Consider the following 24,147-nt stretch of genomic DNA (forward strand, 5'->3'; position numbering starts at 1 on the left):
TTCTGGGACTACGGCTATCTCTCTCACCTCCGACTCATCCACCAACCTGACCCTTCCAGACTCTGGGACTACGGCCATCTCTCTCAACTCCACCTAATCCTCCAACCTGACCCTCCCAGATTCTGGGACTACGGCCATCTATCTCACCTCCACCTCATCCTCAAACGTGACCCTTCCAGACTCTGGGACTACGGCCATCTTTCTCACCTCCACATAATCCTCCAACCTGACCCTCCCAGACTCTGGGACTACAGCCATCTCTCTCACCTTCACCTCATTCTCAAACTGGACCCTCCCAGACTCTGGGACTACAGCCATCTCTCTCACCTCCACCTCATCTTCCAACCGGAATATCCACCTCCATCTCTGAGAGACTGAGTCTTGTGTCCTCTCCGGTTGGAGCCAACTCCCATGTCACCCTCACCTCATTGCCATCCACACTGCCCAACATTCAACCGGAGTCCTCAACCTCAGAGGAGAGCAGAACCATCAGCATCGTCCACCTGCCGAGACTCCGGTATTACCTCGACTGGAGCTTCCGCCTCCACCTCTGAACCAGAGATGACGATGGCCTCTCCAGCAAGGTTATGTTCGACCTTGCAATGTACTCCTAACATAACTCACAACCCTTATCCAATCTTATGTTTTCTTTGGGATAGCATCAATAACAAAACAGTCACTAAGATAACCACATTTATACCCATCAAGCATTCGCACACACTTATCAATTTAACATCTGAATCCCGGTTCATATCATTATTTTATCCCATATCAACGTTTAGTGCCGACAATTAGGTCAATCCACATTCCACACATTTACAAACCACAACTTTATACAAGTATAGGAGTTAATACTTTTTTAGGTATGGTTCACAGTTGCTCTGAAAGCTAAATGTGTAATCACGCCTTCACCAATTACCACTCAGCAATCATGGTCGACCATTAAGGACATCATAACATTTGACAGTATATCTAAAACCATACTTTGCCTTTCAATTTGTGAGTACCTTACGTCAATAATTTTTAAGGGATGGTTCACAGTTGTTCTGAAAGCTAAATGTATAATCACGTCTTCACCAATTACCACTCAGCAATCATGGTCGACTATTAAGGACATCATAATAATAGACAGTTTTTCTAAAACCATACTTTGCCTTTTCAACTTGTGAGTACTTTTTGAAAAGGAAAGGTTGCATAGGATACTTACTCTTGTATGTAATATTGTATTATCCGACACGCAATATACTGCAAAGTAACTGAAAGATTATTGTAATTCAAGACAGATTCTTTTGTTTCAAAAAGTCGTTGCCAATCCATCAACATACAATCTCTTCATACTCACTGCAAACTCTCAACAATATAGGAACCATTCAATCGAACATGCAAATAATTCTGCCCTGTCATTACAATAATTTCTACTACTCCCAAACCGGAAACTATCTTGCTCCCTTAAGCTTTACTAGGTTAGAGTGAACCATCAAACTGAGCTCTGCCTTCACCTGTTAATCAGATGAAAATGGCATTCTCCACACAATCACCTCCGCCTTGCCTTTTCCTTTAGGCATAGACGAGAACTCCTCCACGCCTGGTTTTCGGAACTTAACCCGATACAGACACTAACACCTTCCCTACGAACAACCAGAATTGGCCCCAAATTGAGACTTCTGATTCTACCTACACAGCCTACCACATTTACATTACTCGACGAACTCATTGCATCTCACGGCTGAACCACCATTGGGTGTGTTATTCAACCGGTCACTGCAATCGACCGCTCTTCACACCGTCGCTACCATCTCATTAAGTGCATGCGCACTAAACCACCAAGACAAGCTTACATCAGGTGGCTCAGTTCCATGCATAAGCCACTTCTGTGTAAAACAGAAATCATAATCATAGGCCAGTTGCTCCAATAATCTGAAGCCACCTATGATGGCCCTCTCACTCGCCTTACCAGCCCTGTCAACAGGTCCCTTAACCTTTGACTGCACCGCCAGGCGCTCTTCTTTTCCCACTAACAACTTTTGGCCCTCCATTATAGGGGTCAGTTCAGGGCCGCCAATACTGACCCCTAATCGTTTTAATCAACTAATGTCGCCTGCATAACCAATCCTGTGTCCTCGACACCAAGATATATGGCAGCAGTTAGACATCTCCCTCCGCCAGGCATAATCTTCTCACTTTGTGCCAGTCTCATTTGCAGTTGGTTAACTTCTCGTTCCATATTCTGGAAGTCATTGCCCTGCTTCTGCAGGTTCTCCTCCACTTTCATTTTGTTCCCATACTCCTTCAGTCTCGACTCCCCCTTAGCAATCGCCTCCGACTTCTCTGCTTTCAAACGCTTGAAGATTGCACGAGCTTTCGCCAACTGAAGGTTCTCCTTCTCCACTTTCATTTTGTTCCCATACTCTTTCAGTCTCGACTCCCCCTTAGCAATCGCCTCCGACTTCTCTGCTTTCAAACGCTTGAAGATTGCACGAGCTTTCGCCAACTGATTTGCACGGGCTTTCTCCAACTGATCGGTTGAAGCTATCTCCAACTGTTCAATGCGTTCCTTCAGTTGAAAGTTCTCCTGGCCGAGTGAATGTGCCTGTGACCTTAATCTTAAGATTTCTCCATCTTTTCTCTCATTCTCTTCATGAACTTGCTGCTTCATCTCTGCAATGGCTATCTGTCTGTCTGTCTCTAACTGTTCTATCATCTCCCGTGCCTGGTGTATCTGCTGCTGTAACTTACTCTCGAGGGAACTCTGCATTTTGTGAAACTGGGCTTGCAGCTCCCTCAATTCTTGGTCAACGCGTGCTTTATCTGTGAGCATAGCTGCCAGCTGTTCTTTGCTCTCTTTCAGGAGTTCTATAATCTCTACTTTGTCCTCTTCCGTCCATTCAAAAATATTGCCACCCATTGCCAGAGATATATTTCTTCTAGCGCCCTGTGCCCCTTCTATTGCCTCAGGCCTCAAAGGCGTTTCATTAGTTGTAGCCCATTCTGGCACCACCTGTGGCGTAGCCCCATATCCCTGCGGCATTGGAGGTATGGGTGAGTGCATATAATTCCCTGGCCCCCCCCCCATCCAAGCATCAGGGTAATAATGACCTGGCTGCCAACTACCAGGATACATTCCCGGATACATAGGCATGGGGTACCCCGGGTACAACTGCCACCCACTTCGCACCTCACTCCCCCTAACCGGGTCTATATCGACCGTAGGACTATAGGTATCCATTGTGAGTATTAAAGACACACTCAAAATATGTTCTTTGTTAATCTATTTTAATACGTCACTTGGGAAATGCTGTAATTGCAGTTGGAAATAAACAAAAACAAAATTGAAATGGATCCTTTATTCTTTATGTATTCTTTGAAAATGCTGAAGTAGCAATGCTGTGTAATCATAAAAGATATACTGCAGTTACGAGGAAATTCTCAAGAAAAATAATCAAAATGCCATTTAGTAAATTTAATCACTAAATAAACCAATAAATAAAAACTCAATAGTTCAAAATACCGCGCAGTGATGTCAATATCACCGGTGAAACAAAATAAATTAAAATGCCATTTAGTGAAACGAATCACTAAATGAGAAAGATATCATGGCGTGGAGATATCACCGAGTGAAGATAAGAACTGTCACCATGTGAAAATATTACACAGTGAAAATATCACATAGTGAAAATATCACCGAGTAAAATAAAGATCACTCAGTGAAACAAAATTCACCGCATGAGATTGATCACGCAGTGAAACAAAATATTAGGTGAAAAGAATTGTCACCATGTGAAAATATCACACAGTGAAAATATCACATAGTGAAAATATCACCGAGCAAAATAAAGACCACTCAGTGAAACAAAATTCACCGCATGAGATTGATCACGCAGTGAAACAAAATATTATTAGGTGAAAAGAATTGTCACCATGTGAAAATATCACACAGTGAAAATATCACACAGTGAAAATATCACCGAGCAAAACAAAGTTCACTCAGTGAAATAAAATTCACCGCATGAGATTAATCACGCAGTGAAACAAAACATTACTAGGTTATAATATAACCGAGTGATTACAATATCACCAAGTGATGTTACTGTCACTGAACAGATAAGAGTTCAGTAAGTGAAACAAAATTCACCACATGAAATAAATCACGTAGTGAAACAAAATCACCAAGTGAACAACATTCACCGAGTGAATAAATACACCAAGTGACCAGCCGACAAAGCACAGCAGTTTATACAGCAGTTGTGTTAAAATTAACTAAGAAGAAAAAATATATTTCTAATAAGTGTTTACTGTAATGTAACCTCCAGTATTTACGATTAAGAAAACGAAAGTAAAAAATTCCCAAATTTGAATATAATACAGTTGATAATGACTTGCCTTTGCCTGAAATACGATAACGTTAGTTGAAAACCAAATATGAAATACAATTGAACAACAGGGAGATAACTATTTACAGAGAGACTAAATTTAGCATGCAATTACACGGTTCGATAGTACGCTGTTCGACGATATCTGAAAGTTTCAAACACACTTAAAAATATAGTAATTAGCCTGAGTTCCAGAAAAAGGCGTAATACTATTTTAATATTAGGGTAAATAGGGACTATATGACCTAAAGTTACTTCACAAATGTTTAAAATAACAGACAAACAGGAATGTTGTTAACTAAAATTCAAGATGGCTGACAATTTACTTTGTTAATAATGGCCAATTAGAAATTTAAAATACGTATAGATTTTTTTCTTGCAGCGCCATTTATTGTAAACCAGACAATAGATAATTAGCTGTACTTACGCTCTGTCGCTGGCTTGGATCACTTGAACTGAGGATCACCCAGGACATCTTGGATTTCCAAGGAGAACGTAAATACAACAGAATCGTCTAAGAATAGCAGAACCGGAACTGAAGACTATTTCCCAGAAGTCACCGCATTTGGGGTCCGGACGGTCGAGTCAAACCGGTCTCCACCACACGATGAACGATGTGAGTCTAAATGTAGTTTTCATGCAGATTCGTTTATACGACACAAAGACACAATTTTGTTTTACGGATCGTTTCGGCTTAGAGGACTGGGTGAGTCATGTAAAATATAGAAAATAATACATATTTTTATAAACAACTGGTAGCAAGATGAGTTGTAGATAATGGGTCAGTTACCACATTTTAACTAATTCTTTTGACCTGTTAATTCTTTTCAGCTCAATTCAACAGTGAAAAAATGCCCATACTATCACTTTAACAATTGTTTATATTCACATTGTCTTGTTTATCTATTCATCCATTCATTTATTAACATGATCGTCCGTGTTAGTGAGATAAATAACTCTCAAATCTTGAATGCAGCGATTAGATGTAATGAAATGTATTATTTTCCGGAGTTCAAAATACAACAAATGCTTAAATATAATGGTTAGACTTAACCACCAATCAGTCAAACATCAATAATTCTTTAAGGGGTCCAGATATCGGAAAAGTAGCACCGGAATCGGATTCAGGAAGACAAAATCACATAGATTGGACCATCTTATTGTTTTATTTCCCTGGAATGTAAGGTGTACTGGGTTTTGCGCTTCTATTAAAAGGGTGCTGCATTCTTATCGAAATGCACAATTTAAACTCAATAATTCTTTAACGAGTCAGGATATCAAAAAATTAACACCGGATTCTGATTCAGCGACAAAAATTCATAGAGATTTCACTATCATATTGTTTGATTTCGATGGAGCGAACGAGCTAGCGAGCGAGCGTATTTCATTTGTGCAGGTAAATAGGACTGCGTGAGAAAAGGGTGCTTAATGCAAAACATTTTTTGATTATAACTTTTTTATTTTAATTTTTTTTTCAATTTCTTTTTCAAACTTTTAAACAACACTATAAACTGTTTATGTTTTATTGAAAACAATTTTTTTTAATTTTTTTTCATTATATGATACATATGTATTTTTTTATTTATTTTTTAAAAATTGATAACTTTTGAACGGCTGTAGATATCTTAAAAATTCCAACGAATTCGTGATCAGCGTGGTCATAGGCTATTAAACATTTGTTTATTTTATTTCAACGTTATTTTTTTTTTTAATAAATAAATAATTTATTTATGTTTTAAATGTTACGGACATAACATTCCGCATCTATCGCTTCAATATCATGTTCTTAATTCTATCGTACAGTTCTGCATTATAAAACAAACGTTTACAATATAGTTAAGAAACTAAATCACTCAACCAACTGAGTCTGGGATTGAAGCCGGATCGCCTTGGTGAGAAGCGTGTATACCAACCACTGCGCTGAAAGGACATGCACATGTGTTTTCCCAGAGCGAGGCTCATTTTGTCTTTCAAATGAATTGTGCTGATGCAGTACTTACTGATAAGGATTTCTTGACAGCTGATATATAGGGTCGCATGATAGGAAACATGGCTTAATGCACACGCTTATCTGGGACGACGCTTTACGCACATTTTGCGACTCATATCTAATGCAGGTGTTTCGAGTTTTAACTCGAAAAGCAAAATAGGTTTGCCGAATGGTTTCCATGGGTGAGTCTTGGCCCGATGTTCTACAACGCGGTCGTTAGTTTCGCATCTCTGACGACGACATTATCAGTGTGTTCTTTAAAGTGATATTATGGGCATTTTTCACTGATGAATTGAGCTGAAAAGAATTAACTGGTCAAAAGAGTCCAAGTATCTGCAACTCATCTTGCTACCAGTTGTTTATAAAAAAAATATAAATTCGGCGCCAGCCCGATGAGCGGAAAAAAACGTCGGCCGCTGATCGGACGGTGATCGGTGTCTATTTGTGACTGAGGTTTTAAACTTTGTCACTCATCGGACGGCGGACGGCTCCGACGTGTCCAGTCTTCCCGATGCATGGAGATCGGACACATCGGCCGGCGACCGGATTATTTGTGACTGAGGCGTAAAGGAGGTGGATTATGAATTCCAATATGTCAACAGTTGTGAGCGAACCTGAATATTTCTAACGACCTATAAAAGTGTGTTTTGAATATCTATTTAGGGTACACACCACTTCTGCTCATTATTGTCTTAGAACTATGACATGCAGATTTACGCATGTATTGACACACTATTACTGATATTGGGATTCGCTTACAGCAACAATTTTGATTTCTTTCGGGATAAGAATGGTTGAACCCATGGAAACCTGGAGGTAAAAGACTGATTTTAGCAATATTATTTTAAAGCTCGATTATGAGCTGATGTCAAGCATCAATGGCGATGTAACAAATGAAGCACACTGTTAAATAATATCGATTAATTAATTGGAGACTTTAATCCAGGTGTCTGAAAAAAAAAATATATATAATTTTATAGGAAATTGTGTATTCTTGAATCCGAAAGTTAAGCTTAATTTAATTAACGTTCATTTTATTGAAGTACATTTTCCCGCATTTTAATGTACGTTAAGTCAATGACGTAACATCCGCTTTCTGTTATTATTTGTATTATCCTGATGAAGGCGTAAGCCGAACCGTTGATAAAAAAGGAAAGAAAAATATGTGTTTTTGTTGGATTTATCATACTATATCCAGGTGTCTGCGAATATATGTATGTGTTGTCCTTTAAAATCTGAACATTGTATATATGAAGGTCCTCGCGTTGGAAGTCCTTAAATTGTCCGAACTTTTCCAGTGTGTGATATATGCAAATGAAGGTCCTCATGTTGCATGTAGTTGTCCAGTGTGTGATATATGCAAATAAGGGTCCTCGTGTTGTATGTAGTTGTCCAGTGTGTGATATATGCAAATGAAGGATGTCCTCGCTTTGATGTCTCATAAATATAGCTAAGTGAGAGAGGACCTCGAAGTGTTTTCTGTGGTTACTACTGCGTGTATCATATTTTTGAATAGAAATTTTTCTTTCTTATCTATATCTGCGTATTTATAGATTTTGTAGTAGAGAAAGGACAACGTTATAATGATGTCCTCAAAAACCACGTTAAAGTCATGGTCCCCGGAATGGTACCTATACAAACAAGGGTGTGTGTGTGTGTGTGTGTGTGTGTGTGTGTGTGTGTGTGTGTGTGTGTGTGTGTGTGTGTGTGTGTGTGTGTGTGTGTGTGTGTGTGTGTGTGTGTGTGTGTGTGTGTGTGTGTGTGTGTGTGTGTGTGTGTGTGTGTGTGTGTGTGTGTGTGTGTGTGTGTGTGTGTGTGTGTGTGTGTATGTGTGTGTGTGTTTGTGTTTGTGTGTGTGTGTGTGTGTGTGTGTGTGTGTTGTGTGTGTGTGTGTGTGTGTGTGTGTGTGTTTGTGTGTGTGTGTGTGTGTGTGTGTGTGTGTGTGTGTGTGTGTGTGTGTGTGTGTGTGTGTGTGTGTGTGTGTGTGTGTGTGTGTGTGTGTGTGTGTGTGTGTGTGTGTGTGTGTGTGTGTGTGTGTGTGTGTGTGTGTGTGTGTGTGTGTGTGTGCGTGTGCGTGCGTGTGTGTGTATGCGCGTGCGCGTGTGTGTGCGGATGCGTTCGCGTGTGCGTGTGTGTATGTGTGTGTGTTTGTGAAGTATCGTTATGTTTGCATTAGCATGCTTTAAAATGGTCAGTGCTCACTTGCCTTAAAACAAAATAAAGCGAGCTATGCTTTGTTTATAGACAAATTGAGCTGTTGCGGGAAAATATTCACCTAAATTGTCCGTGCAATAAACATGTCATGACATTCTGCTAAGCTGCATTTCAGAAAAGATCTTGGTATGTATTATTGCATGCCGTTTCTGCAGAAATATGTTTTATTTTACTGAACATACGTGGCATTGACAGAGACATGTATTTCGGACACGAAGAATTAAATTATGCAAAGATAATGCCATTGTGGGTGATTACACAAGATGTAATTTTACAATTATTTTCTTAACCATAATTTTCAAGAATAGACACAATGCGTAATTCTAAGTCGCAAACTATTTTAGTGTTACCATAACGCTATTGACTTGACTGGTTTTGTCCTCTCTCAACATGGGTATATACATGTTTAAATGTGTATCAATCAGGAACGGTGTGTACTATCTAAATTTACATTTGTTCTCGGATAGTAACGGAACATTCACGAGGGCAAACTGAAACCCATATTTTTTTAGAAACCTTGAATCAAAAGTTGTATTAACCGGTTATAAATATTCAATAAATGCTTGGCTGTACAGATCATAATTGTACGTGTAGCGGTCAACCAAAACAAATTACCGCATAACCAAATCGATTGGATATAACCCCTTGTACAACAACCAAAATAATTACTATGTTTTGCTGTATGCAAACAAACAAAATATTTGACAATTGTTACTCAGTTCAACAAATTTTTCCTGATGATGTAAATACATGTGTTACAAAAAGTAAAGCCCAAGTTTTCGGTGTTGTGTATTGCTATTTGATTTGAGATGATCTCAACAATTTTATCAATATGTAAATAGTCGAGTAACATTTTGCTAACATTTTTTGGTGATAAAAGGCAATGTCTCCCGCCACTGCAATGTCATCCGGGTTGAAGTTACAATGATCCGCATATTAAATGTGTTAAAGCGCTTACTTAACTTTTACATACAAATGTCTGAAGAGTGGCAATATACAATATACATTTCTTTATATGGGTTTCCTACAGAAAATTTGATACGAGTAAAGTTTCGCTTATTAAACCGTATCTAAATAATGCCAATGCCGTTTACAATTTAATGTTAATGTTTTTGTTCGGTATTATTAAGTACTATTGCATTATATGAGGGCAATACTGCAAGCATACTTTCTGTCTTGAAACAATGCATTTTCATCCTCCAACCATTTCAATTGTTTCTTGTCTTATCTGTTAAAACTTCTATATAACACACATGTAAGCACACTTTTCATCGTACATCTGCAAAGACCGGTGGAAAACATAGTCTCCAGTTATTGTATCATATATATACACACATATATATATATATAATTTAATTTAATTTATATATATATATAAATTAATTCCTTGAAATGAATATCCAACAAATGTGCCCTATATAACTTCCATTTAAAACATCTCGCGCAGCATTCATCACATGCAGATTCTGATACCCAAGCTTTACACATAACTTAATGTATACTTTAAATAAAAACCAGCCTTTATGACAGATTGATGGTATTGTTTAAAATAATTTCTGAGGTATCTTTCGCCTGAGTCAAAGTTTTAAATGTTTAAACTTACTTTGAATTTCTTAAAACAATACGACTGTCTGATATAATTGTCTAGATCTACGCAATCAATCCGCAAGAATAAAATTAATTATCTTATTAACACATTTGTTTCTTTAACAAACACAACGCTTTATATACCACATCGATCACATAACAGCGTCGTAGGCGACGTTGTGAAACGTGTTCGCGCGTGTCATTATGAAAAAGCAAGCATGATTATTTTATTATTGCATTCTTTCAAATGGAAAAAAAATCACCTTTAAACATGTAATATTGTTACCTCTCGATCATTCTTTGATCGTTAAACCTGTTTTTCTCCGTTTTCAAAGGTGCCAACTTTTGCCAACTATATATTCCATAACGATAACTGTATATCATGCTTTGTTTACAGATAGTATGTACAACTACAAGTATAACACAAAAAATGCGTCCTTAATTAGATGTGTTCAATCCAAATGTCCACTTTGCTAGACCTTTTTCGTACGGTTGGAAAGTATTAGTGACGTGTGTGACAAAGCTTAAGTTTAGCCGTTTAATAATACAAATTTAGTTTTGTCTTCGACGTCAACAAGATTTTAAAACGAAGAATCAGCGTTCTAACTTACTGCAACACAAATATTTAAACTTTTCTGTCCACTTTATATTATTAATCCTCATTGTTTTCAATCTCGCTTGGACCTTGACCTAATTCCAAATCCCTCAGTAGTATGTTTGCATTTTCCCTGAAAAAAAAAACACAACTACCAATAATCAATAATAGTGTTATGTGGACGGCAAATATATATATTTTTTTTTTAAATCTTGCCAGATAAACATATATAGTAAGTTATATTATGTGCACATATACGTTTAATTATTAACTGATCATTTAATATTTTATGAGAATCTAGTAAATTTGCTAGATAAATACAGCCTGAACTTCGCCAAAAAGTGATAAAAACTCGGCCAATACGAGAAAACAACACTTCCAGAACGACAAAGCAACGGCTTGGACAAGATTTGATACATTGTTATTATTAACTCTGCATTTGTGAAACAATTTGTATCGCCATTTTATCAAAGCTCTATGGCTTTAGAACGCGTAGTTTTGTTAAAACATTTCAGGTTTTACACTATACAAAATTAAGTTGTAATGTGTTGGCAAAGACTACAAAGAATTTATCGAGAGACAACTATCCTGACATAATCATGAGTACAAATACCCCGAAAACACGGAATGGAATGTAAAAAAATATTTTGCGTCTGTTTATCCATGTTGCTGGGCCGAAAGAGATGAAGCAATTCTTAAGCAATTTCATTAAATAATTTATTTTATGCAAACTAGTAAGAACATGTTGTTTTCGAGTAAGTGAGGATTTGCGTTCTGAGACCAACTTAACATTTACAAGAAAAGATTCAGCTTAAATTGAATGTTTGATGAGTAACGAAGGAGGATAAACGTTTCTTTATTTGGGTTTTCATTTCATAAATGACGTTGTATTTTCCTTTAAAAATATGTTTTGAACATATCGATACGTCTTCATGAAATTGTTTAAGCTACTACCTGAAACAAAATATTTTCATCTATTTAATATGTAATATAACTTATTGTTTGATATTATGTTCACTGAAAGATGAAGTTATTATTATTAAGTCAATAAATAGCATTCTTAATTGTAAATTGCCTATTTGTGTTTGTTTCAGACCGTTGAATTCGCTTTCCCTTTGCGGCTTCATACTTACTACATTCCGCCCAATACATGCACTAATATGAAAACAACTTATTTAAAATATTATATTATTTTCCATTTGAAAAATACATGTAATTTACTTAATATTTTTATCATATGATAAGCATTCTATATTCAGTCTTTACAATGGAATATATCACACTTGTTTAAAAAAAACATCACGAACATAACACATTTCAAATCAGGATTTCTACATACAATCACAACCTTAACAACATTCAACCAGAACGTTTATATAATAGCAAATGATGAATTCTTACAAAGAGTGAAAGTGATAAATATAAACTTAATATCGGTATATCGGAAACAGTGTTTGATAACTTCCACTTGCATATTATTATTAAAATAAATTGACCAAATGGCCTATACACATCAGAACAAAATATAAATCGCAATATTAACGTTTAATACTTAAACTTGAGTAAGCGCTTTAGAAGGCAAAAGCCATTTTTTGTACCATTTTTAACCATACCAACATTACAATTCACCATAGATTTCAGAGACCTTATCAATTCAAAACACTATATACTTAAGATACCTTATATACAGTTCTCATAACTTTTTATTAACATGAACGTCAAGTGTACGCAGTGACAGAGTTTTTAATACATACATTAAAATTCTAACCTCATATTTGGTAGTCGTTTGATGTGTCCCTCCAACTGATAAATTTGTGAATCAGCTTCTTTAAAAGTACCATTCAATGATGTACGTTGATCCTGTATCTGAAGTAATATGGCCTCCATTTTGGTCTGTAAATGTCTACAAAGCCAATATATAATCTGGGTAGATTAACTATTGAAATTACAGGTATATTTACTCTGAAACGTAATGTATTCATGATCTTATTTAATTAATTCAATTTGTTTAAATGACATAAATTTAGATAAAAATGCTCTTAAAGGGTGATTACAATCATCATACTTTACACATTTTTCGCTTAAATACTTGGCTAAGTATTGTCTGCCTCTCGTAAATCTGAATCCCCAAACCGGGTAAAGCCACCGATAGAATCTAAATGGAAACTGTAAAAACAATTGTTAAATATCTTTTTTTTTTAATTAACTGAATCTATGCATTACTTCACGTTTGGCAATTAACAAGAATACATCGTCTAAATGCACAGATAAACTGTGTTAACTTTCAGGTATTTATACCATTTAACGGCAACGAAATCGTTATGCAATTCTTTTGTATATACGTAGTATTATAAACATAGTTCTGACATTGATGGATAGATCACACGGTAATGATTTATGGAAATCCTCAGCAAAGGACATTGAAAACGTTGAAATATGTATTACGTATTTTTTACAATATCTTCAATGATAGACATTCAATATTGTACTCAAGTAGCAATCAAACCAAACAGCTAAACCCCATGCTTAACAATGAATTATCTGTATTTCTTATGAGAAACCCGCATTACATACGCTGGTATCTTCGGGAATATTGAAGTGCGCCCTATCACAATACACATCGTCCACCAGAGAGTCGTCCAGTACGGTATCAAAACGTAAGGGCACTTTTGCTGACGATATTGCCCAGATTTTGTCAACGCATTCTGTATATAAAACATACATTCATTAAATTTTAAAACACCATTCCATCCGCTGCATGCGTCATACATTATATTAACACATATACGAATATCTTAACACATTGTTAACATTCGCTTCCCTAATATTTAAGGCAAGAGGCGACATGACAAGATGATATATAAAACTTTAAACTTATGTGCAAAATTTAATTAAGCGTTTCGCACTGAAAATTTTAATGAAAAACAATTAGGTAGTCAACCGTTGATGGATACCTTACATAGCACGTGTTCCAATATTAATACATGATGGCGCTAATCTGAGTTCAAGGTACACCAATAGTTCGAGACCCAACATAATCAAGACTCAAGCGAGAACTTAATACTCTCATAATAAACATTATGGCCAACTTTGATAACGATTGAGTCCTAAAAGCGAGTTATATAGAGAGAACAAGGTTTTTCGAAGATTTTACCCAGTGACTTAGATTTAAGAGCCACGTAACATAGATTCAAACTGGACATGTATATTTTCGGGGTAAACATTCCGTTTTAGTTTAAGCAATTTAGGTGAACAATGATGCCTTAAGAATGATACAGATGTAACATTTGACAAGGCATTACACACTTTGACGGTCGCGATTTTAGACTGACCACAATAGCTAACCTTGAGTAGTAAGCGGTGGAGCTAAAAAACATAAAATGGTTTATGCATAATATCTTCACGGCAATGTTATTTAAATCAAAGATCATTACAGGCGAATATATTTGTTTTGTGTAAATGACTTCTTAAGTATGGCGCTGTTATATTTTCTTTTTCAATTTTCAAATATGACTCTCAATACACTATATTAAACAAATCACGTGTTCATTTATATTTTAATAAGCAATACTATATGTGTAATGTGATTATATATATCACCCAGTTGTCTGTGAGATATTTGGAGATTTGTTTGGAAGAAATGAAAATCGTTTTCGCAATCTATGGCAGGTTATATTTAGTATATCGGAGTAGGAGATTTCGTACAGGAAGGGTTTTAAAAGATATAAATACCTGTATGACAGCTAACATTGATTGACTTCACTGCTTTTCGTTTTGATAAGAAATGTATCTTACTTTCATTAGAGATTTATTGCCGTTTGGGATAGTAATTTTTTAACATAATACATAAATCACAATATGGATATGTTATTAGGTGCACTTCCAACACTAAGAAATACTTTCTGGGAAAATAATCGGAATGTATATTAGTTTTGCTATTTTTTAAGAACACGTGTTATTACGGAATCCGGATAGGGCCAAGTCTGCGTGTCGACCTTCGAGGTCGACACACGACATTCAAGCGACATTCTCTCGACGCTCAATACCACGCGCGACAATCATGCGACAATCAATATTTGAGTGTCGCATATCGCGCTGGGTTTTAGAAAAAAATCGCAGAAAATCTTAACTGTCGACTGATTTATTAGTAGTTGTTGTAGTAGTAGCAGTAGCAGCAGTAGAAGCAGTAGAAGCAGCATCTGTAGCAGCAGCAGCAGTAGCAGCAGCAGTAGTAGCAGCAACAGCAGTAGCAGCAACAGCAGTAGCAGCAGTAGCAACAGTAGTAGCAGTAGCAGCAGTAGCAGGAGTAACAGCAGTAGCAGCAGTAGAAGGAGTAGCAGCAGTAGCAGTAGTAGAAGACGTAGCTGCAGTAGTAGTAGTAGAAGTAGCAGTAGTAGAAGTAGTTGCAGTAGTAGAAGTAGTAGTAGTAGTAGAAGTTGTAGCAGTAGTAGTAGAAGAAGAAGTAGTAGTAGTAGAAGTAGTAGTAGTAGTAGTAGTAGTAGTAGTAGTAGTAGTAGTAGTAGTAGTAGTAGTAGTAGTAGTAGTAGTAGTAGTAGTAGTAGTAGTAGTAGTAGTAGTAGTAGAAGTAGTAGTAGTAGTAGTAGTAGAAGTAGTAGACGTAGTAGTAGTAGAAGCGGTAGTGGTTGTGAGTCTGGTAGTAGTGGTAGTGGTAGTGGGACTGGTGGTAGTGGTAGTAGTAGTTGTAGTAGTAGCAGGATCAGGAGTAGTAATAGAAGCTGTAGCAGTGTAGTAGCAGTTGCAGCACCACCAACAGTAGCAGTAGTTGTAGTTGTTGTAATAGTAACAGTAGCTGCAGTAGAAGCAGTAGCAGCAGCAGCAGTAGCAGAAGCAGCAGAAAAGGCAGCAGGAATAGCAGCAGCAGCAGTAGCAGCAGCAGCAGAAGCAGCAGCAGTAGCAGCAGTAGTAGCTTTAGTAGTAGTAGTGGTAGTAGTAGTAGTAGTAGTAGTAGTAGTAGTGGTAGTAGTAGTAGTAGTAGCAGCAGCAGCAGCAGCAGTAGTAGCAGTAGTAGCAGTAGTAGTAGTAGTAGTAGTAGTAGTATTAGTAGTAGCGGTAGTGGTAGTGAGACTGGTAGTAGTGGTTGTGGTAGTGGGACTAGTGGTAGTTGTAGTTGTAGTAGTAGCAGAATCAGGAGTAGTAAAAGTAGCAGTAGCAGTGTAGAAGCAGTACCAGCACCACCAGTAGTAGCGGTAATAGTAGTTGTTGTAGTAGTAGTAGTAGCTGCAGTAGAAGCAGTAGCAGCAGCAGCAGTAGCAGAAGCAGCAGTAGCAGAAGTAGCGGCAGCAGGAGTAGCAGCAGCAGTAGCAGCAGTAGCAGCAGCAGCAGTAGCAGCAGCAGCAGTAGAAGCAGCAGCAGTAGCAGCAGCAGCAGTAGCAGCTGTTGCAGCAGTAGCAGCACCAGCAGAAGCAGCAGCAGTAGCAGCAGTAGCAGCAGTAGTAGCAGTAGTAGTAGTAGTAGTAGTAGCAGCAGCAGCAGCAGTAGCAGCAGTAGTAGCAGTAGTAGCAGAAGTAGTAGTAGATGTAGAAGTAGTAGTACTTGTAGTGGTAGTGAGACTGGTAGTAGTGGTTGTGGTAGTGGGACTGGTGGTTGTGGTAGTAGTAGTTGTAGTAGAATCAAGAGTAGTAATAGTAGCAGTAGCAGTGTAGTAGCAGTACCAGCACCACCAGCAGTAGCGGTAGTAGTAGTTGTAGTAGAAAAAGTAGTAGCTGCAGTAGAAGCAGTAGCAGCAGCAGCAGTAGCAGTAGCAGCAGTAGCGGCAGCAGGAGCAGCAGCAGAAGTAGCAGCAGTAGCAGCAGCAGCAGTAGCAGCAGAAGCAGATGTTGCAGCAGTAGCAGCAGCAGCAGCAGCAGAAGCAGCAGCAGTAGCAGCAGTAGAAGCAGTAGTAGTAGTAGTAGTAGTAGCGGCAGAAGCAGCAGCAGTAGCAGCAGTAGTAGCTGTAGTAGTAGTAGTAGTAGTAGTAGTAGTAGAGGTAGTGGTAGTGAGACTGGTAGTTGTGGTTGTGGTAGTGGGACTGGTGGTAGTGGTAGAAGTAGCTGTAGTAGTAGCAGAATCAGGAGTAGTAATAGTAGCAGTAGCAGTGTTGTATCAGTACCAGCACCACCAGCAGTAGCGGTAGTAGTAGTTGCTGTAGTAGTAGTAGAAGTAGCTGCAGAAGAAGGAGTAGCAGCAGCAGCAGTAGCAGTATCAGCAGTAGCGGCAGTAGCAGCAGCAGTAGCAGTATTAGTAGTTGTAGTAGTAGTAGTAGTAGCTGCAGTAAAAGCAGAAGCAGCAGTAGCTGCAGCATAAGTAGCAGCAGCATCAGTAGCTGTAGTAGCGGCAGAAGCAGTAGCAGTAGTAGTAGTTGTAGTAAAAGTAGTAGTAGCTGCAGTACAGGCAGTAGCAGTAGCAGCAGTAGCGACAGTAGCAGCAGCAGTATTAGTAGTTGTAGTAATAGTAATAGCAGCAGCAGCAGCAGCAGCAGTAGCAGCAGCAGCATCAGTATACGTAGAAGTAGTAGCAGGAGCAGCAGTAGCAGGAGTAACAGCAGTAGCAGCAGGAGCAGGAGTAGCAGTAGTACCAGTAGTAGCAGAAGTAGCAGCAGTAGTAGTAGTAGTAGTAGTAGCAGCAGTAGTAGAAGTAGCAGTAGTAGTAGTAGGAGTAGTTGTAGTAGTATTAGTAATAGTAGTAGTAGTAGTAGTAGTAGTAGTAGTAGTAGTAGTAGTAGCAGTAGTAGCAGAAGTAGTAGTAGTAGTAGTTGTTGTTGTTGTAGTAATAGTAGTAGCTGCAGTAGAAGCAGAAGCAGCAGCATCAGCAGCAGCAGCAGCAGTAGCAGTAGTAGTAGTTGTTGAAGTAGTAGTAGTAACTGCAGTAGAAGCAGTAGCAGCATTAGCAGCAGCATCAGTATGAGCAGCAGGAGTAGCAGCAGCAGCAGTGGCAGCAGGAGCAGCAGCAGTAGCAGCAGTAGCAGCAGTAGCAGGGGTAGCAGATGTAACAGTATTAGAAGTTGTTGTAGAAGTAGTAGTAGTAGTAGCTGCAGTAGAAGCAGTAACAGAAGCATCAGTAGCAACAGTAGCAGCAGTAGCAGTAGTAGTTTTTATTCCATGAACAATGAAATCAAAGCACAATGCTCTATAGTCTGTAGATTATGTAACTTTTTCAATTGTTTATCAGTCTATTAACAAGCATTTATTGTAATAGCCTTACATATAGATGATGCAAGTGTTGTTTATTCATAGATAAATAATTGATGGAACTTGGAAATAATTTGATCTGGAAAATTTTTAAAAATTGGGAACCTTGATTCTGAATTTTGTCAAACAAAGTTTTGTTCCGTGAATATAGGGTATCATGTTTTGCGTTCATTATGTTATGGATTTTGTTGTTCTTCTGGTTTAAAATATATAAATAAATTACATGAAGAAAAGAGAAACTAGTTGTTAAAATTTTATTTATTATTATATAATTATGTAACACAGCAAAACATAACTGCAAGAATGTTGAGTGGACACATTATTAAAATAAAAGTATCGTTCAACCCAGTACAATAAAATATGCATCATTTAAAATGGACAAATCATAAATTATTACATGTAACTGTGTCATGAAACAAAAGTAAAGAGCATTTAGACGGCTATAATCGAATTAATGCATGCGACTAAATTGTTTTACCAGATTGCATGTTCAGTCCACACTAATCAGGTAGACACTTTCCGCTTTTGTCGTTTTTTTCTATGAGCGAAAATCCAGTTATGGCAGAAAGTATCGCACCTGATAAGCCGGTGCGGACTACACAGCCTAATCTGGGACAACACTATGTACATGCATTAAAATCTCATTTTACAGAGCGAGCCTTAAGTATTTATTAAATGATTAATTAAGTTTTCTTGCATGATTTTTTTTAAAGAAACGCTCATAAATCTCTCAGTAAAACATGATTTATTTGATAGCAGGCGCAGGAAAATTAATTGAACTTGAAGTAAAATTATTCAGGAAATGTACATGAAGTTCCAAGTTTAACTAAACAGCACTGTCATTTCAAGCAATATATCGAATAAATGTCTTGTAAATCGATAGTTAGCACGAAAATTGTCGATATTTTCTGGTATTCCCATGTTATTTGGTACTGTATGATGTTCTGGTTTTGAGAGAGTATACTCAACATAGTTAGTATACTGTATTCTAAAATAACCCATCCAAACTAATGCGCATTCCATCACTTACCCTACCAAACATACGTATTACATCTTCCGTTTCCAGACTAAAGTGAGCGATCGAAGTCGACCCTTGTTTACAGTAAAGATGGTATAGTTTTACGGCAAACGAAGTTAAACTCCTTGTCTCTATTATAGATAATAGCATATAAAAAATAAAAAATAACAAAAATATGGGCTTTCATCGTGAGCTTAGAACCTGAAGAAAACATGTGTTTATTGCATGTAATTTCAGCCGAATAAACAGCTTAATGTGACTTAAACACTAACACGTGGGTGTAAAATAGCGTGAACCCAAACGACCATACTCGCAAAAATCACGCACCAATGACTGAATTTTGAATACTACTCTAGTAGTGCTATTATTACTGCTGCAGCTACTACTACTACAGCAACTACTTCTACTGTCAATGCTGGCGGTGCTGGTGCTGCTACTGCTACTATTTCTTCAACTACTTCTACTACTACAAATGCGTCGAGAGAATGTCGCGCGAATGTCGAGCGCCGCGCTCGAAGGTCGACAGACGACATTCTCGCGACATTCTCTCGACGCTCAATACGACGCGTGACAAATCAGTCGACAGTCAAGATTTTCTGCGATTTTTTTTCTTAAACCCAGCGCGATATGCGACACTCCAATATTGATTGTCGCATGATTGTCGCGCGTCGTATTGAGCGTCGAGAGAATATCGACACGCGACACTCAACTTTGCACTATCCGTATTCCGTATGCTATTCATTGAACGCATATAAAAACGTGACAAAACATAATGCTTGTAGTAAAAGACAACTATGTATTTTTCATGACATGCAAGAGCGCAGTAAAAGCAAAGGCCGTATGCTGTATACATCAACTGAGCTCTTAAAACATAACATAATCATCTGGTGTTAATTATTGTTTCTAGTTTCATAGAGGACGTTGCTCTTAAGTAAGACCAAATCAAAGTTGGTTACTTTACTACTCGAAACATCAAGTGCATATACTTCAGATACATTACACAACAAAATGTAAAAACATATTACACATTAAAATCAAGGATAATAATGAAACAAAGTGTCATTTTAATAAATGTTGTTGTTTTTTTTAACTTTTTTATATCGTGTGTTTTTCAAATATAGATGAATATGTTATGTACATATAGTATTATTCATTATTGAACTTAATAATTTGTTGATTATTCTATCTGCTAGTATAATTCATATTGGCTGACAGTATATAACAATGCTTTACAATGCTTTTAACTTAATAAAATCACAATGCAGTAGTGCATATTACTTCTTTCAGAAATCATAGTATGGAGTATAGTAAATAATTATGAAAATAGTAAATCAATATAAGCATGCGATCCAAGCAATTGTATACACGGCAAATGAAACTAAGCATGTTTTGTTTAAAATCAATACACTAAATAATCACGTCCAGATTTTTTTTAAGAAAAATTATCAAAATGATCAACTATTATAGTTGGCATATTTAAATAATGTTCATTATAAATAGATACTTACTATTCAACTTGGTAACTATTAACTCGAAATGTATCATCGAACCATCTTCCAATTTTTGTTTCACTAATGTAAATTGCCAAAAGCGGCCTAAGATCTACAAAAAACAGATAATGAGAAACTATAGAACTAAAGTGGTCAATCTATTCAAATATGCGGCAGATATAATTGTCTTCTATTCACTTTTTATATTATCTTATTAAATACAGTTAACACATAAATTGAATATAAGCATGAATAAAATATCGAATTGGAACTGACAAACCCAATGGCTTTGATGCAATTGCAGGGAATGCAAAATTGCATATTTAGCACGGGAAAGGCTTAATACAATTTAAATGCTTCCTCAAAATATATAAGAACCCACGCACAATGTAGAACATTTAACAGACGTATTGCACGTCAGGTAAAAGATGTTATGCAAAAGATAATTTAAAGAATTTGAGTACATAACCATTATGTAGATTGACACAATTAACATTGCATATAGTCAACATCAGTATTATATTGCAGTCATATGCAAGCTGAACACGAACGCAATGTTAAATTCGACTACAGGGTTTGGTGCATTATTTTTTTTAAGTCTGACCATGAATAATGTCATTAACGTCTTCGAAAATACCTTATATGTCTCAGACCGTTGATGGTAATGAAACGAACAGAACAGAACAAAACTTTTATTTGTACCCAACTATATAACATATACAATAAGGGCAATATAACAAAGTGAAATATTAAGTACAATATTGAGGGTAATGTAACGAGTTATCAAACCGTAACGTAACACATATGTTTGGGGCATAATTGTATAAATAAAATAATTGAAATATATAAAATTATTAAAAAGGTTTTAATCATAACAGATACAATTATAGAAATAGATTACTCGGCGTTTAGACATTATTAATATATGTTTAATTAAGAAGAATACAATACATTACATAAAATAAATCAAATACTTTTTATTAAATATTTCGCAAAATATTTGGAAAAAACACGCACATATGCATACCTTAACGCGTGTTTAAGACAAAAAGTTTTGCTTGTAGGTCAACCAAACATCCTCCTTAAGGTTGTTATACATAATAGATATTAAGAAGATAAGATACGTAAAAGATGGCAAAAAGATAACTTATCAAAGTTCAAAACTTCATACATTTACTCTTTTATAAAATATTTCGGCCAAAGGCCTTCTTCGGTAAACGATTATTAAGACAATTTTACATCTTTTCTTCTGTCGATCATAACGGAAGTAAATACAATAATATAACTAAATGACGTAACGTTACCCGACGTGAACGTGACGTTACGCGCCAATACTCGGTAGTCGCTGCATATTATGAATTATACGCTGGGTATATATTAGTATATAGATATTATACTCATATACCCACATATACGCATACGCAAACACACATACATATATATACATATATACACATACATATATACACATACACAGACATATATATATATATATATATATGGAACACACTGTCTTTTACATTACATCCAAACGGTTTCATAGTTTTTAGTCTGTTTATCCACAACGCTTCTCTAATTACACGCTCTTGTCGTCCAGCGATATTTAGCGTCTCCAGGACCGAGAAGTACATATTGTATTTATTTATATTATTGTATTTACTTCCGTTATGATCGACAGAAGAAAAGATGTAAAGTTGTCTTAATAATCGTTTACTGAAGAAGGCCTTTGGCCGAAATATTTAATAAAAGAGTAAATGTATGAAGTTTTAATAATTTCCTCCCTCTGGAGATCCAATACATAGAGTATTTATTACAACACTCCTACGATAAATGGATTATACAGACGTCGATACGTTTTCTCTGAAGAGATTGATGGACAAACAAGCTCGTTACAGAAGTCATCTTGAATTCCTGGACACGTGCACACATATGAACATTATCCCGAAAGGTTTTCAGTTAAAGTGGGAGTTACAGTTGGAAGCTGGAGATGAAGATTTCGAGAAATGCCGCAAAATAAAGATTGATGCCGCGAATCAGCTGATGGGAGTCACAAGAGACGTGTGCTTGAAAAAGTTAAGGGTGAGATCAATCATTTTTATTCTATGCTAGAAAGTATTGAAAAGAAGTCAATTGACATATAATATGTTGAACGAACATTTGAGAACAAACTGCGTAAATTAAAAAAAATACAACAGCTAAAATCACAGATCAATACAAACGAGGATGTCCAAACCTACAAGATAATTAGCATTGCAAAAGACGGTAATTGTTTTTACAGATGTTTAAGCTATTTCCTGTATGGATCTCAAATGTATCACGAATCATTGAGAGAAGACCTTACTCAATATATGTATAAGAACTCCCATAAGTACAACCATCTGGTAGACGGTGATATACACGTACACCTAAGCGCACAGAGATATACAAATGGAAGGTTATCGTCATGGGCAACGGAGGCCGAGCTAAAAGCCGCATCTGATCACCACCAAATTAGCATCCATGTTTCAACAGACCGTAAATTCACAGAGTGGTTGAAAGTTGAAGATCAAATTGAGCCCTCAATTAATGTAAACCGCCCACTGAGGTTACTTTTAGAAAACAGCCATTTCAGTGTACTAGAAGCTAGCGTCGACGGTAGACAGCATACAACCCATGATACTGATACTCACGTGTATGATTGGTTTGAAGGAAAGCCTACCGAACCTGTAATTTACTTGAAAAAACAGAACACTGCCAATGCAAATACGAATGTGAAACGACCCAGTAACACAAAATCGTTCAAAGCAAAACAGGTTAAGGAGAATAAACCCCAAATATCACCACAAGAATCGTTACGAAAAAAATCCGATGAGACAAAATCTTCAGTGACTATCCTATCAAAACACGTACTCACCGACGCTGAACAAAATCTCATTGAAAAGGGCCTTAAATTCATCCCAAGTCGTAAGAATATTGATAAGGTGAAATTGCTAGCTGACCTTGGGGAGTGGGAACGCAGAATGCGATTATGGGAATACTTTGCGGACACTGAAAGCAACCAAAATATGAAACAGGGAATAATCGATAAGTTCCGAGTAAAACCAAAAAGCACATTTACTCCAAACGCGGGGAGGGACCCAAGCCTCGTCCTTTATGTTGAACTGGTAAAGAATGATATCATCTCAAATTTGAGGAAGACTGGCAAATTAAATCTAGACAAGAATGAAAACAAAGCATTTCATGAACTGTTACATAATGATTCAATTATCATCAGACCGGCAGACAAGGGATCTGGCATAGTAATACTAGATAAACAAGTTTACATAGAGTCATTGAAACACGAAATTAGTGACGACGAGGCATACAGATCCACTGAAGACGATGCAAGTAAACAAAGTATGAAGAATGTGAAGTCGCTCGTTAATAGACTTCACCGACAAGGCAGTATCTCTGGTGATATGAAACAGTATTTAATACCAAGGTACCCACAAGCGGGTAAACTCAAAGGAAATCCGAAGATACCTAAATCAGACGCACCTTTACGCACAATAGTGAGCGGGATAAATACAGCTACAGAGAAATTAGCCGAATTAGCCGAGCATGAATTAAATGAATATGTGGAGTCATCGCCGAGTTACATTAGAGACACTACGGACTTTATTCAGAAACTAAAAGAAGTCAAAGAACCACTGCCGGAAGACAATTGTCTACTATTTT

At 36.9% G+C, this 24,147-nt stretch overlaps 1 protein-coding gene and 1 long non-coding RNA gene across 2 annotated transcripts in view; both read right to left on the reverse strand.

The window, feature by feature from the left end:
* Positions 1–10,455: 10,455 nt before the first annotated feature.
* On the reverse strand, positions 10,456–12,922 carry LOC127868822 (uncharacterized). Its single transcript, XR_008044261.1, has 3 exons — positions 12,822–12,922; positions 12,525–12,659; positions 10,456–10,889 (listed from the first exon to the last, which is right to left on the reverse strand). It is a non-coding gene; the product is annotated as an uncharacterized LOC127868822 (long non-coding RNA).
* Positions 12,923–13,306: 384 nt separating this feature from the next.
* Positions 13,307–24,147, reverse strand: part of LOC127864897 (uncharacterized) — a 31,738-nt gene continuing 20,897 nt past the window's right edge. The window contains exons 5-6 of the mRNA XM_052404788.1: positions 20,470–20,563; positions 13,307–13,461 (exon numbers count right to left, since the gene is read on the reverse strand). Coding sequence (XP_052260748.1) covers positions 13,307–13,461; positions 20,470–20,563 — 249 coding nt within the window. The remainder of the gene's footprint in view (positions 13,462–20,469; positions 20,564–24,147) is intronic.

Source organism: Dreissena polymorpha, chromosome 1, assembly GCF_020536995.1.
Source record: "Dreissena polymorpha isolate Duluth1 chromosome 1, UMN_Dpol_1.0, whole genome shotgun sequence".
Lineage (NCBI taxonomy): Eukaryota > Metazoa > Mollusca > Bivalvia > Myida > Dreissenidae > Dreissena > Dreissena polymorpha.